This window comes from Sciurus carolinensis, chromosome X (genome assembly GCF_902686445.1).
Source record: "Sciurus carolinensis chromosome X, mSciCar1.2, whole genome shotgun sequence".
Taxonomy (NCBI): domain Eukaryota; kingdom Metazoa; phylum Chordata; class Mammalia; order Rodentia; family Sciuridae; genus Sciurus; species Sciurus carolinensis.
The window spans coordinates 39,120,090-39,144,246 of NC_062232.1; the positions used below are offsets into that span (position 1 = coordinate 39,120,090).

General features: G+C 48.6%; 1 protein-coding gene across 1 annotated transcript; it reads left to right on the forward strand.

Moving 5' to 3' along the window:
- The first annotated feature begins 3,812 nt into the window (after positions 1-3,812).
- Uba1 (ubiquitin like modifier activating enzyme 1) lies at positions 3,813-23,474 on the forward strand. Its single transcript, XM_047536864.1, has 26 exons — positions 3,813-4,009; positions 8,452-8,568; positions 8,695-8,753; positions 8,839-9,007; positions 9,101-9,235; positions 10,203-10,309; positions 10,582-10,672; positions 10,783-10,915; positions 11,445-11,542; positions 11,652-11,798; positions 11,911-12,087; positions 12,212-12,316; positions 12,402-12,482; positions 13,015-13,170; positions 14,757-14,922; positions 15,049-15,245; positions 17,897-17,961; positions 18,201-18,396; positions 19,070-19,144; positions 19,253-19,442; positions 20,815-20,903; positions 21,135-21,227; positions 21,353-21,544; positions 22,677-22,778; positions 22,880-22,980; positions 23,147-23,474. The coding sequence occupies exons 2-26, from the start codon at positions 8,452-8,454 to the stop codon at positions 23,280-23,282; spliced, it is 3,177 nt and encodes a 1,058-aa protein (XP_047392820.1). The 5' UTR covers positions 3,813-4,009; the 3' UTR covers positions 23,283-23,474.
- Positions 23,475-24,157: the final 683 nt, after the last annotated feature.

Below are 24,157 nucleotides of genomic sequence, written 5' to 3' on the forward strand. Positions count from 1 at the left end.
CTATGTTTATGGTCTATCTCACTCCAGAATACTAGTTCCACGAAGGTACGACTCCCCATCACCTGGCCCACAGCTTGAGTTCCATGAAGGACAAATGAATGAACTCCTTTGGCTACCTGAGTCTCAGTCTCCCCATCTGTATGATGGGTGTGCCTTTTTATCTGGAGGTACCACCACTTTCCATCCCTTTTCCCAGTGGCACGGAGTACAGCTCCCAGAAATCCTCGGCCCAGGATTACATTTTCCCATATTCTGGGCGCTGATGCCCACCACGTGCACCAGGCACTAGCCGGATAGGACTACCACCCCCAGCATGCCGCTCGCGTTTGGGACGTACCATAGCCTGTAGGGGTATCTGAATCTGAAACGGGCGCCAGAGGCGAGGGAGCAGAGGCAAACACCCCTCTAGCAAAGAGTCTGTGGTACGTTCCAGACCGGGGGCCCTCTAAGGCCCCGCGCTTCCGACCTCCGCGCAAACTCTGGTTCTTGCACGACGGAGGTGGTTTGCTCTTCCGTTGCCCGGTGGCTTCGGCTCATCTCCAAAAAGAAGGCGAGGCTTCCGCCCGGCACAGGGGGTGAGCTGGAGCACCTTGCCCCCAAGCCCCTGGACAGCATTTGGAGGAGGGCGCTCTCAACCCCAACTTTGGGGATCCCATAATGGGTATATTTAGAGGCTCCGGGCCCGGGGTGGCATTTATGGGATGTCTGCTTTTGAGAAGACCTTTAGTAGGCGACGTTTGGGGGGTCTTGGATGGGATTTGGGAGTCTGTTTCGAGGAGTACCCCGCTGAGGCAGGCTTATACCCCTTGTAGGCAGGACTTAGGAGGAGGTTAGGGGAGATTTAGGGTCTGTGTATGTGTACTCGTCCGGGGGTAGGATTTGGGGTGTTCCCCAAGGAGAGAGAAGTTTGAGATTACTAACGTCAAGGCGAGGTTTGGGGAGGGCTTGTTGCAGGACAGGACCTGGTGACAGTGGGAACGTTCGGGACCGACGTGGCATTGTGGAAGTATCTGTGGTCTTTGTGACCTCGGGTTCTATGATGAGGTCTTCGCGCCTGAAGAGGTTACTCGGGACTGCGAGACTGGACACGTCGGGGCTCAGACCCAGGGAGATGTGCCCCCCAATTCGGGCTGGGAAAGAGACCGTCTGCTACGCTCTTCCTGAGCCAACGTAGTGCTTCCCGGCCTTCGTTGGTCGCGGCTTTTTTCATTATTCATGAGGAGGTGGGGCTGAGGTGGGAAGGGTTTTTTGCCTCTTTCGCACCTGGCTCGCTTGGAGATATCGCTTGTGAATTATTCGCGAGGGGGCGGAACAGCGTTGAGAAGGGGCGTGCTTGAAGGGGTGTTCCGAGGTCTGCCACGCAAACTAGAGTTTATTGCTTATTCATACAATAATCAATCGAGGTGAGTAGTGCTCTGAGTTTTCTGAGGCTTTTCTCGGGGCACTGTGCCCAATTTATGAGAGGCGTGGCGTTCACAGCTTCATCTGCATGATCCGCAGTTAGCTTTCTCTTACAGATTCCAGGATTTAAGCCCGCCCTGCGTCTAGCGAAGGATGAGGCCTCGACATTTCGTTCTTTCTGGCCCAGTAATCCCAGATTACCAGCTGAGCCTCTGGATTCAAATCCCATGGCTTCATACGAGTAGTGTGATATTTAGCAAAACTTTCAATGAGCCTGAAAAATGGGTATGCAGATAATAAGATTAGTTTACACTCATTTGGCGACATTAAAAAAAAAATTTTTTTGTAGTCGTAGATGGACAGAATGCCTTCATTTGTTTATTTTTATGTGGTGCTAAGGATTGAACTCAGTGCCTCACATGTGCTAGGCAAGCACCCTGACACTGAGCTACAGCCCCAACCCCATTTAGCGACTTTTTAAAAAAATATTTTTTAGTTGTGGATGGACACAATAACTTTATTTTATTTATTTATTTTTATATGGCGCTGAGGATCAAACCCAGTGCCTCACATGTGCTAGGCAAGCTCTCTACCACTGAGCTACAACCCCAGCCCCTAGCGACTTTGTAAGTTCATTTTATCTTCAGAAAAATCCTACGAGGTAGGTTATTATTATCCCACTTTATAGATGAGGAAACTGGGACACAGGAAGGCTAAGTAATTTGCTTACGATCACACAGTGGCCGAACCAGGATTCAAACCCAGTCAGTCTAGTTCCTGAGTCTGTAGTCTTAATCAAATTCTATAACATCCTTCCCCCAAGTTAATAGTAGTACTACTGCTGGGCACAATGTTGTGCACCTGTAGTCGGTCCACTAAGGAGGGTGAGGCCAGAGGATCATTTGATCCCACACAAGACCGATATGGGCAACACCCAGTTTAAAAAAAAAAAAAGTACTACCACTATTCTTGTATCAGACAGTGTTCTTAACCCTTCCTACAAATTCACGCATTTGAACTCCAGCCCAAGCCAGGCGGAGTGATGCAGGACTGATCCCAGCAACTCAGGAGACCAGGAGATTCTCAAGTTTGAAGCCAACCTCAGCAATTTAGTGATATCGTGTCTTCGAATATAAAAAAGGACTGGGGATGTAGCTCAGTGGTAAAGCGCCCCTGGGTTCAATTCCCAGTACAAGAAAAGGAGAAGGTGGGGAGGGAAGGGAAAGAAAAAGAAATTCCAACACACTTAGTCTGATTTTCTACATGGGGAAACCGTGACCCAATTTGGGGGTTTCTCTAGTGGCTGGGTATCTCCTCACCCATAACTAGTTTTATATTAATGTAAATGTATGTTTATATATTACATATATATCGTATTTTAAAAATTTAGCAGTGTTTTGTGGCAACATTGTTCTAAGACTCGATCATTAATTCACTTTTTCAGATTTTCATAACAAATTCACCTCTATGAGGTAGATGAGTTCAATCACAATCTTCATTTTTACAGTTGTGGAAACCAAGGCACCTACCACAGGCATATAGTGAGTCTGGATTTGGTTGGACCAGGGAAGCCCTGCTTCCTGAGCAGTTAGTCAGGGATGGGGGGAAGGGTCTTATGCTTTTCACTGGGTTTCCCGGGTCTCTGCAGGGTCATCTATTATTACTCATGAACAGGAAGGCATGGCCACGTTGTCGTGACTATGTGTCATAATCCCTATTTGCCGGGAGGGTTATCTTGAGTGTTTATGTCTATTCAACCTCATGAATAATTCATGAACTGGGTGGGACCTTTCTTGACCTCTCTGAATTTCCAGGTTGAGCTGCTGCAACAGCATCATTCATTATTCAGGAAGCCAGGGGAGCACGGTTTTCCCTGCAGTAGCCCCATTTCCCTGCGTACAAGGTATTAGAGCATCAATATGCGGTTCTACCCCTTTTGTTCCAGCCCACGGGGTCTCATGCATTATTCATGAATAAGATGCAGTCTTGGTCTCCTTGGCGTCCAGGCTGCAGCAAGATCATTCATTATTCATGAGCAGTGGGGTGTGGCTGCCATGTTTTAACATCTGCTTTCTGGTTGCTTGGTGTTAGAACCAACTACCTGGTTTCGTGTCTAATTCACGTTCAAAAAGCGTGGCCTTGAGGGCCTTCCTTGGTTTCCATGACAGCCTGACTGCAACAATTCATTCTTTATTCATATTCCATGGGGCGTGGCCTCTTGTTTTACCTGGTTTCCTAGTTAATGCCACAGTACCCACCAGGTGGAGCTGTTCCCCTTCTAACCGAATGAGTCACGACCTAGCTGGGAATATTATACATGATTCATGAGTGGGCGCGGCCCTCCTGCATCCGGGTTCCTGGGGGTGGGGCCCAAGGTTTTGTTCCGGCCTTGGACTCAGCGGCCGCCATCTTGTGTCGGCGGCAGAAGGGAAGAAGGTGGCAGGGAGCACCACAACCACAACGGCTGGGGGAGGAGAAGGCGGCGGCGGCGGCGATTCTGCGCGGCCCAGGCGGCGGGGAGGAGGAGGAGAAGGAGGAGGGTGGCGGCCGGGCTTGGCTTCGGCTCCTTGAGGAGTTGGCGGCGGCGCGACCCGGGGAACCGGCATTGGTAACAAACAGCCTTTCTCGGCACCTGGCCCGGGGTAGGGGATTCGGGAGGCAGTGGAGAGGCCTGGGCTGGCGCTGTGCCAAACTGATGTCTGGGCGGGCCGCTGTGACTCGGGCACCAGTGATCAGCGGAGAGGGGAGCATGCCAGATTCTGGGGCGCGGCCGATGTTTCCCGTCTGGGACCACCCGGTTCTCTCAGGCTGCGAAATCTGACTTTGGGGTCAGACACCCCCCCCCATGTGCTTATGGAGACTCAAGCTCAATATCCTTAGTCAGGTACCTGACCCCATCTCGAACCTCAACCCATAACTCCCTCCACTTTCCCGTAAGGGGACTAGGATCAGCATTGCTGGTTTAAGCCCCTTCCCATTGTATGCCTTTGAAGACCTGCCCAGAATCTCCCTTGAGACTCCTCTTGGTCCTTCAGTGTTTGCCCTCGTGTCTTCCAAGAGGGGCCAGACCTCAGGGAGGGTCTGTAAGGCCATCATATCTGAGAGAGAGTGTTCTTGAACATTTCCCCTCAGACACCCGTGGGTCCACCCCCCTCCTCTGCCCCATATTTGCCTTTATGGGATCAGACCTTATGAAAGCCATTTTGCATTTTGGTCCTGGCCATCCTCTTGGAGGCCCCTTTATACATATGAGGTCTCTCAACCTGTCCCAGCCCGAGCATCCTCCATCAGACACCCCTCTGGACCCAGCATTTCTATTCAGATCACTCTTAGTATCTGCCTTTTCCTTTCAGTTCCTAGAATCTGCCCTTAGAAACTTTCCCTACTTTTAGGTAATTTCTCCTATTACATGCTCCCAGTATCCTCTTCTGACACTACTGCTCACAGGCCTTAGCATCTTCCACATCAGACATCCTTAACCCCCAGTATCTTTTCCTCCAGAGGGGACCAGATATCAGGGAGGAACTGTTTAGATACATGATCCTCCATTAAAGATATTCTGCCACCATCTGCTCTTGCAGACCCTGTTGCTTCTACCCCCCTCTGTCAGACAGTCCTCTCCCTGTCCCAGCCTCTGCCTTCAGAAGCCAACCAGGATTCTAACTTCTCTTTTAACCTCACATCAGGCCTCAGAATCTGCCCTCAAATCCTTTCAAGGTCCCCAGCATCTTCAGTCAACTTCTGCTTCCAGCCCCATAGAATACCAGTATCATACCCTAACAGGCCCACTAGTCCTCCATCAGAATAGAATTTCCCCTACCCCCCAGGCATCTACTTACAGAGCTTCCATGGGATCAAACATAATTGGTCAGAGAAACTAACTCCACTTCAGGACCTGGCCAGTGTTTACTTACTAACCTTTTTAAGACTCAAATTGCCTGAACTCATCTTTCCTTCTCCACCCTGTCAGCAGCTGTGGTACCTAGCATCTCCTGTCAGAGAGATCCATGCAGAGTCTTTGTGCTCCATTAGAAATCCCTTCCCAAGGGTCTCCTCAGAGACATCTCCCAACCCCTCAGTATCCATCCTCACAGACTCCTGGGACTTCAGGCATCAGTGTCAGAGATTCCTCTCATCCTGAGAATCACTTATCTTTGGTGAAGGGTTTCTCTGTGTCACCAGCATCCTTGGGTTCTAGAATCTCCTATTCCCTGTGCAGCTTCCCCCAGCAACTGACCACCTTCCTTCTTGCAGTACCTGGGGGCTCCCACTGTAGTTTCTCATCCCTTCCCCAGAAGATCCTTTTCCAGAGATGCAGATTTGAGTTTTTCTTAACACCCTGGCTGGGTCCCCCTGGAACTTTTCCATCTTCCTCAGCTCCTTGGGTTCACACAACCACTTCCTGATTCCTCTTTCTCACATTCCCAAGGACTTATCAATTAACCCTTCCCAGGAAGCTTGGCAGGCCTTAGCATCTCTTTTCTGTGCCCTAGCTTCTCCATCCTGATCACTTGGCCCTGTGCCTGCCCCTTCTCAAACCTACTTCAGGACTCCTCCCTCAACTCTGGTTTTGGGGTGGAACATGCTCTGACTTCACACTCATCAGTTTGGAGATCCCAGGTCAGTTTTGAAATCCTCTAAGCCACAGTTCAGCTTTGCCAGACAATACACATAATGTGTGTTTGATAGGGGCCTGAACACATGTTGAGGGAAAAAAAAAAGAGTACATATTGATGATGATGGTGGTGGGGGTAGAGATCTTTAGCTCCTGTCTAGGAATTTCTACCCCACACTCCTCCTCCTCACCTTGAGACAGGGCATTTCCAAACTTTGGCAATTGAAATCCACTTTGGAACAATTATCTCAAACCTGCTTAGACCCTTGCTGCCAGCACTAGGGGTCCAGAGGTAAAAGTTCCAGTTATTAAAGAACTTTCTGGCCCTGGATCACGTCTGATTTAAGGAGTGAGGAGAGGATATGTCCCAAACACACCAACTGGATGGCAAAGCAAGGATATAACTAAGTAATGGAGGCCCCTGCAGGTGTCCTTGGAGGATCTCACATTCTCAGGTCCCTAAGTTCTGACCACAGACCTTGACTTTTTAACCCTTCCAGCAGTCCCTTGAGGATAGTTCCATTTGTCCAAGCTTTTGGAGAAAATGGGGCTCAGAGGAAATGAGATCCCTACACTGGGTCAGAGAGCCAGTGAATGGAAAATAGGAATTGCCTTTGTCTACCTCCTAACTCACCAAGCCTCTTCCTATTCAGGTTGGTTCTTAGCATTCTCAGCAATTTGACCGGCAGACTCAGGGGCCCTAGCCAGCCTCCTGTCCTCTCCTGTCCCCTTTCCCTTACCTCTCATCCCTTAGCCCTCTGTGCTAGGCCTGGAACTGGGTCCTGTTTACCCAGGAAAATTCACAAACTATACTCCACATCTGTGTGACTCTGGGTAGGTGAGTGAAGTAGAGTTGTCTAAGCCTTTGTTTTCTCATTTGTGATGTGGGCATAGGGTTATGTGGTTCATGAGCATTGTTAGGATTAGACAAAGCCTTTTACCCTGGGATTGACTGGCAGTAAGCTCGGAGTAGACCATAGGGAGCTCTTGTCCATTGTGGTTAGTTTGCTAGAGTGTGACAGGTGCCAGGATGGAATCTTAAGTACATTGGTGGTACTTGGTGTGATTCGGTGTTAGAAAAGGTTCAGTGGAGGATCAGTTGTGTGAACAGAAGACTTCAGTGTAAGCAAAGGCTTAGTGCTTTAAGGGAGGAGCATTGGGGGTGAGGGGAAGTGATTGTGGGTTCTCTGGTCTCCAGTATCTAGATCTAATCCCCGTCCCCTATCCCCTCAGAGTTCATGGCCATGGCAGACTGTATTCTGTCTCTGCAACTTAGTTTATGACCCTAAGCAAGTCACTTGACCCTGTAAACTCAGGTTTTCTCATTTGTCCAGCAAGGACACTAAACTCTGCCTTGTGGAGTCAGGGCCATTGAGGGGATGAAACTTGATGATACTGGGAAGTGGCTTGGGTTTTAGAGTCAGCATATCCTGGTCTGGTCCCAGTTCAGCCACTGTCTGTGGGAATCTTGATCAAGTAACCAAACATCCCTGAATGAATTTTTTTTCTTCCCACGTGAGTGAGTTGGGGCTACTATTATAGTCTAAACTCCACAGGGGTGCCCTGAGGACAGACTGAGACAAGGCTCATACGATGTTTGGTATGGTATCTGGCACAGGGAGAACTCCTAATGAATGTTTATCATATTGTAACCTGTTTAAGGAATTCCACATGTAGATGAGACTTGAAGTGTTCTCTCCTTTTTTAAATTGGCCTGGGCTTATTTTCCCCTCCCAAAGTTTGGGGTTGAGTAGTTGGGCTTTGTAAAACTCCTCCCCAAGCCCTCTGAGGACTGGGTTCTTAGCAAGGTATCACCTGCCATCACACACACCCTGAGGAATGTTCAAGTCTCTTTCCCTCTTGACCATTCCCCTATCCCCATCCCTGGGATTAAGGGAGAGGAGAGTGAGGAGAAGGGTTGCTTGGTGTTGCTTACCTTTTCTGTGCCAGGTCTGTGTTATTTTTCGTTTCAACCCCATGGGGAAGGTAAAATGTATCATCACCCCTATTTTACAGGTGAGGAAATCGATCCCCATAGGGGTTAAATGATACCTGTCAAGGAGCAACATGGTCAAGATTTGAAACCAAGTCTATCCTGAATGCACATCCCTCCTCTGACCTCCCCACAAGTAGTCTTGTCGTTTCTTCACCCCACAGGATTGGAGTCTCTCCCTTATTATCCTGGGCTGGGGAGAGGCAAATGACTTAGTGGTCAACAGCGTGGACTTGCAAGCCAGACCACCTGGGTTCAGATCTTACCCCCAACAGTGGTGTGACCTTGGGCAAGTCACTTCATCTCTCTTTGTCAGTCTCTTCTGTAAAACAGGGTTGCTAATACATTAGACTTCTAACCCCATAGTCATATTAACAAGCAGAAAAATGTTCTTGTGTGCCCCAGGCTTACTCTGGACCTCTTTTTTTTTTTTTCTCTCCAGATGTCCAGCTCGCCGCTGTCCAAGAAACGTCGCGTGTCCGGGCCTGATCCAAAGCCGGGTTCTAACTGCTCCCCTGCCCAGTCCGTGTTGTCCGAAGTGCCCTCGGTGCCAACCAACGTGAGTGTCTTCTCCTTGGAGACTGGCAGGTGTTGTGTTGGGTGGGAAGGTCCTTTGTATCACTTCATCTCTCCACACCCCACTCCTGCACATCTCCCTGATCCTGTTCTTGCTCTTCATCCCTAGGGAATGGCGAAGAACGGCAGCGAAGCAGACATAGATGAGGGCCTTTACTCCCGGCAGCTGTAAGTGGGGCTAAGGCGTGGCTGGGGTGAGAGGGTAGGGTTGGGTGGGCCAGGCCCTGACCTATAGTGCCCCCTAACTTGGCAGGTACGTGTTGGGCCATGAGGCAATGAAGCGGCTCCAGACATCCAGTGTCCTGGTTTCCGGCCTGCGGGGCCTGGGTGTGGAGATCGCTAAGAACATCATCCTTGGTGGGGTTAAGGCTGTCACCCTACATGACCAGGGCACTGCCCAGTGGGCTGACCTCTCCTCCCAGGTACCTCTTTCCAGCCCATCCTCCCTGTAGAGGCACCAGTCCCACTGTCTGCCATAGCCTTTTCACTTTTTCCCCTACTTCCCCCTATTGCAGTTCTACCTACGGGAGGAGGACATTGGTAAAAACCGGGCTGAAGTGTCCCAGCCCCGCCTCGCTGAGCTCAACAGCTACGTGCCTGTCACTGCCCACACTGGGCCTCTTGTTGAGGACTTCCTTAGTGGCTTCCAGGTACTTGGGACTACCCAACCTCCTGCTCAATTCTCTCAGCCCATCTGTAGTCTGTTTAGTATTATTCAGTATTTAACGGGCCAGCCTGGGTGCTAGGTTTTGTGCCAGGAAGTCTAGAGAATGGGGGCAAGATGAGAGCTGGGCTTGTCTTTTCAGGGGAAAATGTGTGGACACTGATAGTGCAGCATGGCAGGTAAGAACAGACTGGAGCCAGACTGCTTACCATGAACTCTAGCTCTACCTGCTGTACTTTTGCACAAGTCACTTCAACCCTGTGCTGTAGTTTTCCTGTTTGTAGACCGGACATGGCGGTAGTACTGACTTCATAGGGTTTCTGTGAGGGTTAAGCATGTAGAATCATAGCTGGCACATGGTAAATTTGCTAAATTAAAAGTCTGAGCTAGAGCAAGGGACTGTGGTAGCTGAGGTTCTGCCCAAGGAGTCTCTGAGGGCCAGGGCGCTGGAGCTTTACCCTGGTGCAGCAGTAGGATCCCACCTTGGTGGGCAGGGATGGGCTCTTGGGAAGAGAGCAGAGTCTGAAAGATTACTGCCTGCTGAGCAGGCGTTGTCTTGAGAACCAAGAGCAGGTGGGTGTGGTAGGAATGAGCTCAGACTTTGGCTGGAGACAGTTTTACTCCTCCTGGGTCTTGCAGGGCATTTGAGGTTGTAGGCAGGCAGCAGTGGGTGTTTGTCAAACAGGTGAGTCAGCTATTCTTCAGGCTCTGTGCCCAGCTACCTCTTTAGCTTTCCTGATATTATGTGGGGCTATATTTTTCTCTTCACTGAATTTCACCCTTGCCAAGTGGAGTTGTACCCACAGCAGGTCTCTGTGCAGGAAGGCTGAACCAGAAAGACCCCAGACATCTATACCTTAAGGACTACCTGAGCCCTCCCCATTTTCTGCCATTGTTTTCTCCCCTTCTCCCCCAAGGCTGAGCCCTTGGCCTGAGCCTCCACTTCTCCACAGGTAGTGGTCCTGACCAACACACCCCTGGAGGACCAGCTGCGAGTGGGTGCGTTCTGTCACAGCCGTGGCATCAAGCTGGTAGTGGCAGACACACGGGGCCTGTTTGGGTGAGTGCTGTCCCTGGCCCTCTTTCCCACTAACCCATATCAGGCCCCAGGCCAAGACCCTCGGATTGTTGCTGCCTTCATCCCTCCTCAGCCACCTGAATTTTATATTCTGGTGTTCACCTTTCCCCATATGGTATTAGCACTCTCTGATCCCCACAGTGATCCCTGCAGTGATGGACTGAGTTTGCTCAGCACTTATTGACTGCACTTTGAGGATGTATGGGGCCTATATACATGGGCTTGGGCATCAGTCTTGTGGTCTCTCTCTATAGGCAGCTCTTCTGTGACTTTGGAGAGGAGATGGTCCTCACAGATTCCAATGGAGAGCAACCTCTCAGTGCTATGGTTTCTATGGTCACCAAGGTGAGGAGACCAGCCTCAGGGGGCCTGGCAGGCAGATGGGCAGTGGCAGTCCTCCCTGTCTGCTCCTGGTACCCTGAGCCTTCTTCTGAGGCTCACTCCTCTTTAACCAGGACAATCCCGGTGTGGTTACCTGCCTGGATGAGGCCCGACATGGGTTTGAGAGTGGCGACTTTGTCTCCTTTTCAGAAGTACAGGGAATGATTGAGCTCAACGGAAATCAGCCCATAGAGATCAAAGTCCTGGGTGAGCTAGGGCCATGGGGGCATCAGAGGGGAACTGGCTAGGATGTCATGGAGGAAATATGTCCCTGGGGTTCAGAATGAGGGGAGACACATCCTGAGTGTCTGAGGTGAACCTGAGACAGACTCCATCAGTGTTGGTGGGCATGGGAGAGAAGAGGTGTTTTATGTTTGAACTGCCATTCCTGGGAGAAGGAGCAACCTAGAATCAGAGTTGAGTAGGGGAAAAGCCTCTGGTGATTGCATAGGACCTATCAGGGAATCCACTCATGTCTGAGCTGATGTGGATAGGAGTAGAGAGGAGGTCTCCAGTGGAGACTGGGGGCCAGTTACAACTCAGGGTCTCATGGGGTCTGAGCTGGCTCTGGGGCAGAGGGGAGATGGTTTCTGATGTCCAAATGGAGCCCTGATGGGAGGGCAAAGAGATGGCTCTTGGTGTCTGGGCTGGGTCAGAGATGGTTTTTTAATTATCTTGTGGGCATTGTGGATTTGAAGGAGGATGAGTAGACTGATGACATCCCCATCTACCGTAGGTCCCTACACCTTTAGCATCTGTGACACCTCTAACTTCTCTGACTACATCCGTGGAGGCATCGTCAGTCAGGTCAAAGTACCTAAGAAGATTAGCTTTGTGAGTGTGTGTGGGGAGCAGTGGGGCATGATTCTAGACATTTCCAAATTCTTCAATTCTTTCTTCTGGTTCTAATGTCCTTTCCCCTATCCCCCCCCCACCCCCCCAGAAATCCTTGCCAGCCTCACTGGCGGAGCCTGACTTTGTGATGACAGACTTCGCCAAGTTTTCTCGCCCTGCTCAGCTACACATTGGCTTCCAGGCTCTGCATCAATTCTGTGCTCAGCATAGCCGGCCACCTCGACCCCGCAATGAGGTTGTTGGCAGGGGGCGGTGTGACAGTCAGGGCATATGTCAGTCCACTCTCTCTTCCCTGCCAGTGGCCTGACAGGGCCTCATTTGGTTCCTTCTGCCCCCTCGCCCCCTAGGAGGATGCAACAGAACTGGTGGCCCTAGCACAGGCTATCAACGCTCGAGCCCTACCAGCAGTTCATCAGGACAGCCTGGACGAGGACCTCATACGGAAGCTGGCCTATGTGGCTGCTGGGGACCTGGCACCCATAAATGCTTTCATTGGAGGTCTAGCTGCCCAGGAGGTCATGAAGGTCAGCATGGGTGGGAGTGGGCCACATGTCTTTCTGACTCCACATGCCTTTCTGACTCCATCATTTGCTGTCCATCTGTGTCAGTCCCTAATGAACCACTGACCACCTTCTTCCCACTTATCAGGCCTGCTCTGGGAAGTTTATGCCCATCATGCAGTGGCTGTACTTTGATGCCCTTGAATGTCTCCCAGAAGACAAAGAGGCCCTCACAGAGGACAAGTGCCTCCCGGTATGTGAGTGGAACCCATGGGGAAGGCATCCTTGGTGACATTTCTGGGAAGACCCCTCTCTGACCCTCTTTTCACATTCCTCAGCGTCAGAACCGTTATGATGGGCAGGTGGCTGTATTTGGCTCAGACTTGCAAGAGAAGCTGGGCAAGCAGAAGTACTTCCTGGTGAGTAATCCCATTGGAAACCTGCTCTCTTCATTTCCCCTGGCCTCTAGCCACTTCTGGTGCGTTGTACGTCTGGAGGGGAGGTTCGTTTTGTTTTTGTGCCCACCTCACACCCCAGTTTTGTTATCTGTTTCCCTCTCTGGTGCCTCTTCATTCAGATGATTAAGGATATTTTTTTTTTTTTTGGCACCAGCTATTGAACCCGGGGGCACTTAACTACTGAGCCACATCCCTAGCTCTTTTAATTTTTTTAAATTTTGAGACAAGGTCTTACTAAGTTGCTTAGGGCCTTGCTAAGTTGTCGAGGTTGGTTTTAAACTTGGCATTCTCTGGCCTCGGTCTCCCAAGTCCCTGGGACTACAGGTGTGTGCCACTATGCCTGGTTATGGGTCATTTCTTAAAACCCCAGAACCTGTAGATGTGCTAGACCCTCTTCTCTGCTGGCTCTAGGAGGTGTGAGGGACAATGGGGACTTCCTGTCAACCTGTGTCACCCTGATCTGCTCGTGTCTATCTTCTTGGCTATTTCTTAGGTGGGTGCAGGCGCCATTGGCTGTGAGCTGCTCAAGAACTTTGCCATGATTGGACTGGGCTGTGGGGACGGCGGAGAAATCATTGTCACAGACATGGACACCATTGAGAAATCAAATCTGAACCGACAATTTCTATTCCGGCCCTGGGATGTCACGGTGAGTCAGGTCGGGGGGTAGGAGATGAGACTTTTTCCTTGATAGTGTTTTGGGTTCCCCCAAAACACCCCCAAGCTCAGTGTGATTCACTAGGAGGATTCCTAGGACTGAATATTTAGTTGTACTCATGGCTGTGATTTATTATAGAGAAAGGACACACAGCACCATCAGTAAAGAGAAAAGGAGCATGGGGTGAAGTCAGTTGCAAGTTCCTAGGAGTCCTCTCTCCCTTGAGTTTATAGGACATGCTTTATTTCCCCAGCTACAAATTGTAGTAAGACATATGAAGTGTTGCCAACCAGGGAAACTTGTTAGAGATTCGCTATCCAGGGCTTTTATTAGCAGTTGGTCATGTGTTAAACTCATGTATTAAACTTCTGGACTCCAAGAAGGAACAAAGGTATTCAACGTAAACCATGGTGTTTAGGTTCAGTGAGTCACTATTGTCAGGTAGGATGATGGGAACCTTCCCCAAATCCTTGACTCCAGCCAAGGACCAAACTGGAAGCATGCCTTTCTACAGATTGTGGGTTAGTCAGTTAGGATCATTCCTCTGCACACATTTGTAACTGAGTTAGTTATACAGGGTTCTAGCTGAGAGGCCTATAGGGACAACTTATATTTTAGCCTACCCAGTATCTGTTTTCCTCCACTACAGGTTTGTTCATTCAGTTATATGCCAAATAGTTATTAAGGTGGTAGATACCGTTTTAGACACTTGAGATATATTAAAGAAAAAAACAAAGCTTCCAGTGGGGGAGGACAAATAGTAAATAATATATAAAATATTGATATAATGCAACAGTGAGGTATACTGTTCATATTGTTGATGAGCAGTTTTGCAGATGATATAGCAAAAACACTGTAAGTTGAGTATGCCAAGGTTAGTTTGCAGCTTTGATTAAGATAGTTGAGGAGGAGACTGGGTCTATAGCTCAGTGGTAGAGCACTTGCCTAGCACATGTGAGGAACTGGGTTCGATCCTCAGACCACATAAAAATAAATAATAAAATAAAGGTATGTGTCCATCTATAACTAAAAATATTTTTAAAAGAAGATTGTTAAGGAAGGTCTCATTTCTGCAAGGACTTACTGGGCAGGAGGGACTAGAGTGCCCTCTTCTGGGGAGGAGTGCTCCAGGCACAGATAAGATGCCACAGTTTACCCTAAGTGAGGAAGGGTTCTGAGTAGAGGAGGTGTGACCTGATTTGGGCTTTGAAAGGCCTGTGCCTTTCCCATGTGCCAGCAACTTGGCTGTGTTTGGGGAAATCAATCCTGGGTACTGTTACCTGAAATATATATATGAACAATATATGTTGGTTTAAAAAAAAAAACACCAAAAAACAGATGTTGCCCACTGTCTCCAGTATGTATTTGTCCTCCGCTTCCCCAGTGATGTGGCATTGTCACAGACTGCCTCTTCTGCTAAATTAGGGAGCTCTTGAACTCAGGGTCTAGTTCTTCTCCAGTGTTAAAGTAAATCCTCAGGTGAATGGTTCTCTATAGATGTTTATCAAGTGAGCACACAAATAACTGAGCCATGTTCCCCTACACTCACCCTGGAACTATACCTCTCACCCCGCTAGAAGTTAAAGTCTGATACAGCCACTGCAGCTGTGCGCCAGATGAATCCGCACATCCGGGTGACAAGCCACCAGAACCGTGTGGGTCCTGACACAGAGCGCATCTATGATGATGATTTCTTCCAAAACCTGGATGGCGTGGCCAACGCCCTGGACAATGTGGATGCCCGTAAGTTTGGAGGAAGGCGAAGAGGTCAAGGGCAAAGTTGTGCATGTATGAGGGTTGTGGATCTTCCTGACCTTTACTGATGTTTAGTTCCCTGCTCTCACGTCTTCCCCCTCCACCTCCTCTCAGGCATGTATATGGACCGGCGCTGTGTGTACTACCGGAAACCGCTGCTGGAGTCAGGCACACTAGGCACTAAAGGCAATGTGCAGGTGGTGATCCCCTTCCTGACAGAGTCGTACAGCTCCAGCCAGGATCCACCAGAGAAGTCCATCCCCATCTGTACCCTGAAAAACTTTCCCAATGCCATCGAGCACACCCTGCAGGTGAGTGGCTGTCGGGGGAAAGGAAAGAAGGTAGTCCCCTGGCTGCCTCTAGCCTCTCAGCCACAAGGCCTTTAGCTTTCAGCTGTTGTAAGCCCAAGTGTAAGAGGTGCTTTTTCTCCAATCTCTCCCCTTCCCCCACTTCCTGCCTGGCAGCCTAGGTTCCTAGGATGACTCATTCTTTTTTTCACTTCTATTTTTAAGTTTTTCCAGCATGTAGACAAGTATAAACAATACTATGCTGGGTACTCAAATACCACTCCTCCTCTAGATTTAACAATTGTTAATGTTTTGCCACGTTTATTTCTTAGTTGATATCGTTTTTCTTCTTTGTGCTAGGGTGTCTTGGATATTCCTTACTATTTTACTCTGCCTCTGCAAAGTAAGGATATATTTCTGTGTAATAGGGTCTTTCAATCTCAGTATGATTGACATTTGGGGCTGGGTATTTCTTTGTTCTGGGGATGCTGTCCTGTGCATTGTATGTAGGGTGTTATCCAGCATCCCTGGCTTCTACCCACTAGATGTCAGTAACACCCCCTCACCACTGTAACAGCTAAATATGTCTCCAGACATTGCCACATGTCCTGGGGGATGGGGGTGTACAAGATCACTCCCAGTCAAGAACTGCTGTCTAAGCAAAGCACCATTTTCATTATGAACAAAATTAATAGTAATTTTTTACCATCTCAAGTTGTTTGTTTGGTTCTAATACTTAATCCATATTGAGGTTTCCCCAACTGTTGTTCGAAATGAGTTTAACAGCTTGTTTGTCAGGATGATTCTGTCTGTATGACACACATGTGTGGAACAGCACACATATCATCTCGCTGAAGTCTTACAAAGTGAACGTGCCAGGCCACAAAACAGAACCAAAGGATTTAACCAGTGTGCTAACAGAATAAATCTCGGTGCAGTGTTGGAGGCCAAACATTCAGTGTGGTTAGGATTATGGGGGTGGGAAAAAGACCAGTTCCACCTGTCACTTTCCCTTGTGACTCTGCGGTTCCAAAGTGGATGTGTCTATATTTGTGCATCCACTACATTCTCACTAGGCCATGTGTGACCTTGAACTGAATCTCTTTGTGCCTCATCTTCCTCTAAAATATAGGATAACAGTAGCAACTACTTCACAGTGCTGCTATAAAGGCCTTAGTACTTACTATATAACTGGCACTATTTTAAGTGACCTTTAAATATGTTCACAGGGAGCTGGGGCTGTTGCTTGTGGTAGAGCATTTATGAGTTCAAGGTCACACATGGCCTAGTGAGAATGTGGTGGATGCACAAATATAGACACATCCACTTTGGTACCGCAGAGTCACAAGGGAAAGTGACAGGTGGAACTGGTCTTTTTCCCACCCCCATACTCCTAATCACTGAATTGGTTTGGCTTCCAACACTGTGCTGAGAATTATTCTGATAGCACACTGGTTATCCTTAGATTCTGTTTTGTGGCCTGGCACATTGACTTTGTAAGAATTCTGTGGGTTAAATGCCCAGCACTGCAAAAAGTACACATACTAACAACCCCATGAGGTAGGCATTGCTGTTAGAATATCTATTTAGAGGTAAGGACATGAAAATAAGGGGATTGATGTATGCCTGAAGTTACAAAACTACATGATGTGTAGAAGAGCTGGGATTTGAGCCTCAATCTCTAAAGTTTAGGGGCTGGGGAGATAGCTCAGTTGGTAGAGTGCTTGCCTTGCAAGCACAAGGCTCTGGGTTCAATCCCCAGCACCGCAAAAAAAAAAAAAAAAAAAAAAATCTCTAAAGTTTATATTCTCCAAACTACCTCACTAATGACTATTTACTGTCCTTAGGAATTCTCAGAGGACAGAGCCTTTGTCTTGTTTTTTGCTGAGTCCCTAGAGCCTGTAATTTTTTTTTTTTTTGTACTGGGGATTGAACCCAGGGGCACTTAACCACTGAGCCACATCCTCAGCCTTTTATTATATTTTAGAGACAGGGTCTAGGTTGCTTACTGCCTTGCTGACTTTGAACTTGATATCCTCCTGCCTCAGCTTCCCAAGCTGCTGGAATTACAAATGTGTGCCACTGCACCCAACTTTAAAATTTTTTTTTTTTAATTTTGTTGTAGATGACACAATGCCTTTATTTTTATTTATTTATATGGTGCTTGAAGATTGAACCCAGGACCCTACGCTTGCGAGGCAAGCATGCTACCGCTGAACCACAATTCCCCCGTCCCCCAGCTTATTTTTTAATTTTGAGATAGGTTCTTGCTGTGTCGCTTAGGGCCTCGGTAAGTTGCTGAGGCTGGCGTTGAAATTGTGATCTTCCTGCCTCAGCCTCCCGAGTCACTGGGATTACAGCTGTGCACCACCATATACAGCAGATATTTTTCTTTTTTATTGAGATGTAGCATATGTAGAGTAAGATACACAGATTTTTTTTTCTAGTACTAGGGATTGATCCCAGAGGTGTGTTACTGCTGAGCTCTATCCATAGTTCTTTTCATATGTATGTTAGTATAATTACTGTTCAGATCAAATCCATTGTTTTTTTAAATTGCACTTCTGGGGTTGGGGGAATGGGGTAGGTTATGGGGACTTCACTTCCAGAGTAGCTGTGTATTTCACTTCCTACTTGCTTTATTCACTGATAGACTTTCTCATCTCTGTCTGCAGTGGGCTCGGGATGAGTTTGAAGGCCTCTTCAAACAGCCAGCAGAAAACGTCAACCAGTACCTCACGTGAGTAGCTTACATACTCCCTTGTCCACTTCCCTGCCTGCCAGCCAAGGCGTCCTGTCTTTTTTCCACCACTGTCACCCTCAACACCAGGCACACTTTTCAGAGGAACCAGTGAATGTTCGGGCCTCATACTACTGGGGGTCAGGAATAGCTTTCCATGGAGAAGGTGGGATTGCCCTGGAGCCTACTCCTGGGGCCGCTGTGTAATCATGCCCCTCGGCCCCTCCGCTCCCCGATAGAGACCCCAAGTTTGTGGAGCGGACATTGCGGCTGGCGGGCACCCAGCCGTTGGAGGTGCTGGAGGCCGTGCAGCGCAGCCTGGTGCTACAGCGACCACAGAACTGGGCTGACTGCGTGACTTGGGCCTGCCACCACTGGCACACCCAGTACTCTAACAACATCCGGCAGCTGCTGCACAACTTCCCTCCCGACCAGGTAATGCCCACTTGCTGGGTCCATTTGGCCGCGTGCATTTCCCTGCAACAGGAGCCTGTCAGGGGCTCTCCAGGTGGCACCTCCCAGTTACTGGTCCAGCCATGGCTGGTACCTTGAGGTATGGGGATCTCAGAAAAATGATTATGCTGGACCTGTTTGTTCCAGTTCTCATTCCATGGAGCAAGAGATGAGGCTTCTGTTTTCCTTACCTATGGTGTGGGCTGAGTCAAACCCTATGCCCCATTGGGACTGTAGGAATCATGGGTTCAAATCCTAACTCTCTTTGAACTTGGACAAGTCACTTTTCTGCCCCAGTTTCCTCAGCTGTGAAGGAGGAAGAATGATAATCTACCTTACAGGGCATTTTGTGAGGATTAATTGGTATTTATGATACTGAGTTAGTTCAGTGCCTGGTAATTGATAAAAGTTTGTTAAATGGCTTCCTGACTTACATAATGTAAGTGCTAAACCAAGCCCCTGGTTCACCCTGGCTTTGGAACTTCCATCTACAGGACCCTACAGTGTGGGTGTTTTGTGATTGACTATAGTCAACTTTGAGTGCCCAGTCAGGGATAGTGAGGCACATTGAAACCAAGATGATGAGTCAAGATTGTCAGAGAAGTCTCTACTTGGCAGATCCTGCTTCTCAAAAATTTCTCTCTCTATCCTTTAGCTCACAAGCTCGGGAGCCCCCTTCTGGTCTGGGCCCAAACGTTGTCCACACCCGCTCACCTTTGATGTCAACAATGTGAGTCTCCTTCCTGGGGTCACTTGGGGTCAGGTGGAGGATGGGAAATGAGGTGGTGGCTCCCCACCTGAGGGCTCATATGCTTACCCTGCCCCTGCCTTCCCCCAGCCCCTGCATCTGGACTATGTGATGGCTGCTGCCAACCTGTTTGCCCAGACCTACGGGCTGATGGGCTCTCAGGACCGAGCTGCTGTGGCCACACTCCTGCAGTCTGTGCAGGTCCCCGAGTTCACCCCCAAGTCTGGTGTCAAGATCCATGTTTCTGACCAGGAGCTGCAGAGCGCCAATGCTTCTGTTGGTGAGGGTGTTCAGCCAGTTGGCCCAGAGTTATGACCCCTACTTGTCTCCAGCCTAGTCTAGCTTCCCCACCAGCCTCTTCCCCTGGCTCTGTGACCTTAGACCTGAGGCTGACCCCCACCTTCTTTTGTACATCCCTTTCTCTATGACATGAAGAGGGTCATTTGGGGCAGATTATTTCTCTCCCTCCTCTTTCCCACCCTCTGGCCCTCAGGAGAAAGCCCTTTGTTGTTCTTGCTATATGTGTATTTGCCTTGTTTTATTCTTTTCTCTCTTTTTTCTTTATCTGTTCATTCAGGGGTTATGGTCTTTACCAGTGATCTCTCTCCCTTGATATCAACCTGCTTTGTCTTCTTTCCACATTTCCCCTATTTCCCCATCCACACATCTCTGCCCCCTCCCCACCCATTTCTCCATATGCATCATCACTCCAGTATAGTCCTCTGTACTTGGGCTGAAGTTTACTGACACCTTGTCTACATATTTATCTCTGCCTTCCCTTATATATATATCTGTAATACATCTGTAATTCTCTACATTGGCCTTCCATGTATCTCCTCTCATCTCCCTTTTCCTGTCCCTGTATACCTTCCAAAATATCTGCCTTTCATGTTCTTCTTTGTATATTCTTCTAGTCTTTAACATCTCCTGTCATCTGCATATATTCCCTCTATCTTTCTCTCTTTTTTTAATCTTTTTTTTTTTTTTTTTTTTTTTTATCTTTCCACCGATCTCACCCTTGGTATACACCCTTTTCCTCCTCATATTTTCCATCTACCCTTCCAGCTTTTTCCTCTTTATTCATGTCTATGTGTTTCTCCCCTATCATCTTCTCCATATCTTTTTTTTTTTTTTTTTTTTTGATGGTACTGGAGACTTAATCCAGGAGCTTGTACATGCTAGCATGCTAAACAAGTACTTTACCACTGAGCTACATCCCAGCCCTTTCATTTTATTTTGAGACAGGGTCACTAAATAGCCCAGACTGGCCTCAAACTAGCCATCCTCCTGTCTCACTCCCCAGTAGCTGGGATTACAGGCATGTGCTACTGTGTACAGCTCCTCCATGTCTTCCTATTTCTCTCTATATAATTTTCCCTAAGATCTATGCCTCTCCTGTTCGATCTATCTCCACGTTCTCCTAACATCTTCATTTCTGTTCCTTAGAAAGAGAAATCTCTCTTGAATAGCCACTATCCCTCTCTCTCTGTCCTTTTCAGGTTTGTACTCTATTCTCCCGCTCTACCTCTCTGCTTTGCCCCTTTGCTTTCCCAGAATATCGCTCCTTTCCAAATCCTGTATCTACCTTTTGTCCCACCATTTCAGCCCGTTGCTTGGATCAAAGAACTGACAGCATCCTTCTCTTTGTGCAGATGACAGTCGTCTAGAGGAACTCAAGGCCACACTGCCCAGCCCAGACAAGCTGCCTGGATTCAAGATGTACCCTATCGATTTTGAGAAGGTGCTTGGAGAGGGCCCTGGGTAGGGCAGGGGATGGGCTGAGAATGGATTTCTAGGGATCTGGAGCCAGTGGAGATCGTGGGTTTGCCATGTGGCTCTGAATCAATAGGTGGTTCTCAGCCATCCATGATCTCAGGAAGTCTAGCAAGATAATTGCAATGGAGGATACTTGTGTCACTAGAGGCTAAGAAGCCTCAAGACTCATCTGATCCATTCTTTCCATTGGTAACAGGATGATGACAGCAACTTCCATATGGATTTCATTGTGGCTGCATCCAACCTCCGGGCAGAAAACTATGACATTCCTCCTGCAGACCGGCACAAGGTGAGGGGAATCTAGGTCTGATGTTCCACCCCTTCCTGGGCTTGAGTTGCTGCATTCATCTCTTCCTGTAGACCCTGAACCTCTTGCCACTTAAACACTACCTTTGGTCTCTTCTTATCTCACAGAGCAAACTGATTGCAGGGAAGATCATCCCAGCCATTGCCACAACCACAGCAGCTGTGGTTGGCCTTGTGTGCTTGGAGCTGTACAAGGTAGTGCAGGGGCACCGACAGCTTGACTCCTATAAGAATGGTTTCCTCAACTTGGCTCTGCCCTTCTTTGGCTTTTCTGAACCTCTTGCTGCACCACGTCACCAGGTAAGGGCCTACGTCAGGAGGTGTGGGGTGTGTCTCTATAGAGCTGGCTCTAGTTTTCATCATACCCTGTTACTGGGTCAAGGTTTCTGTTGAAGTATACCTACTCCTTTTGTGCACTCCTTGTTCATTTTTTCATTAATCACATTGTTCAAGTACCAGCTACGTGCTGAGCACTGGTCTGCTTCCCTCCTTGTGGACACCCTCAGAAAAGATGGGATATATGAATTGTGCCCTGAGAGATTATTTTTTTAAATTTGTTTTTTAGTTGTTGATGGAACTCTATTTAATTTATTTTTATGTGGTGCTGAGGATTAAACCCAGTGCCTCACACATGCTAGGCAGGTACTCTACTACTGAGCCACAACCCCAACCCCCTGAGAGATTATTAATAACTACCCAATAGTAGCAGCTGACATTTTCTGGATGTATACTGTACTAAGTGCTTGATTGATGGGTTCATTCATTCATTCAAATACTTACTGAACACCTACTTTGTGCAGGTTATCTTTAAGGTGCTAAGGTTATATTTATAAAATAGGTTATATAAATATCAATTTGAATGATTTTGGAACTCTCAAAAGAAAAACAAGATAGGAGAGGCTTGAGAGTACCAGTGGGGTGAGGGGGATGGGTTTGATATTTTATCTTATTTGGTGCTGGGAATCAAACCCAGAGCCTTGCATGCTAAGCCTGTGATCTACCACTGAGCTCCAGCTCCAGCCAGAAATTTGAAATGTGGGATGACCAGGAAAGATCTTGCTGGGAAGACTGATGTTAGCTCAGACTTTGAGAAGGTGAAGGGGATAAGTCATGCAGGCCTTGGGGAGGCTGGGGACCAGTCCTTGCAAGGGTACTGAAGTAGAAGTATGCCTGGTATTTGAGGGGAATAAGGTCAGAGGATGAAGTAGGTAAGAAATGAGAAGAATATAGGGTTCCAGTGGCATAGGGTCTTATCAGTCATCATAAGAGTTTTGTGGCTTACTCAGAGTGACATGCAGTCCATGAGAGAGTTTTGAACAAAAGAGGGTTGTGATCTGACTTAACAGAACTGCATGAGTATAAGGAGATGAAGGTGACAGGGGCTGGGCCTCCTGGGTAACTCTCATCTTAATCTCTCCTCCTCATGCCGCAGTACTATAATCAAGAGTGGACACTATGGGATCGATTTGAGGTACAGGGGCTGCAGCCTAACGGTGAGGAGATGACCCTCAAACAGTTCCTCGACTATTTTAAAGTAAGGCCCTTACTCTTTCATCCTTCCTGGGGATGGGGTGTGCAGGTGACTTGCTGGTCTGTCTGTCCCCTGACACTGCTGTCCCCCACCCCCCTCTCCAGACAGAGCACAAATTAGAAATCACCATGCTGTCCCAGGGTGTGTCCATGCTCTATTCCTTCTTCATGCCAGCTGCCAAGCTCAAGGAACGGTTGGATCAGCCGTGAGTTGGCTGCTGGGCCGGTGGGGGAGATCCTGTGTCTGTTGGGGATACTCAACTCCCAGCTTTGCTGGGATACTTCACTGCCCTTCACCTGCTCTGCCCCCACCTACTTCCCTCTTCTCTTGCTTTCTGCCTCCCTGACCCTTTACCTTCACGCTCACCCCAGGATGACAGAGATCGTAAGCCGTGTGTCGAAGCGAAAGCTGGGCCGCCACGTGCGGGCGCTGGTGCTTGAGCTGTGCTGCAACGACGAGAGCGGCGAGGACGTCGAGGTCCCCTATGTACGATACACCATCCGCTGACCCACGTGTACTCACCTAGGCTGACCCCAGTCCCCCCTCCCCAGGCCCCTTCCAGCCCTGGGTTCCCATTTGGCAGTGGCCCAACTGGCCAAGCCTGGTGTCTCCTCTTTCACCCCCTACCTGAATCCCAGTTGCCACTGCTTTCTACCTTGTTTGGAACCTGACTCCTAATAAAAAGATATTAACCCAGAAGTGGACTGCCCTGCTGGTTCCAGGGAAGGAGGGGCTTCCTGGAGCTATTTGGTTCTGATGGTAGTCCAAAAGGCTCAGCCTCATCCCCAGCTGCCAGTTTCCCGGCAGAGAAAATTTAAGAGTTGCTGCCTCTTCTTGCTCTCTCTGCTTAAGAAAACATGGAGGCACCAGTGAGGCCACAGAGAATAGATAACCTGAGTCCATGTAAGTTTGAAACAGGGTTCAAATCCCACCTTCTCCACGTCTTAACTTGAACCCCTGTGAAGAGGAAAGTTTGAGCAAGCAAGCTGCCAGGACTGGTCAGTGTTCTTTACGTCCTTGGGGTAGATCCCTTCCCATCTGGCTCAAAGCACTCAGACTCTGGACAGGCCTTCCTGGTGGCACCAGCAATGGCTTTGGTGACCTTACTTTAGCTCCCTGCTCCAGGGAGCCTGAATGGCTCTGCTGACCTGAGGAATGTCAGTGCCTTAGGACATACTCTGCAGTTTTTATGGAAGTATCTGAGAACATTTAGAGAGCAAAGCCTCTGCCTCACCCTGTCCTCATTGGGCCTAGATCTGCCTGTTGCCTCTTGAGAGTGCTCAGGCTTCCTGTCTTCGAGGGGAGACCTGTCTATGGGGGCAGAGAGATGAACATTGGTTAATGCAGGCAGGAGGAGGCTTACCCCCACCCCCACTGGGACT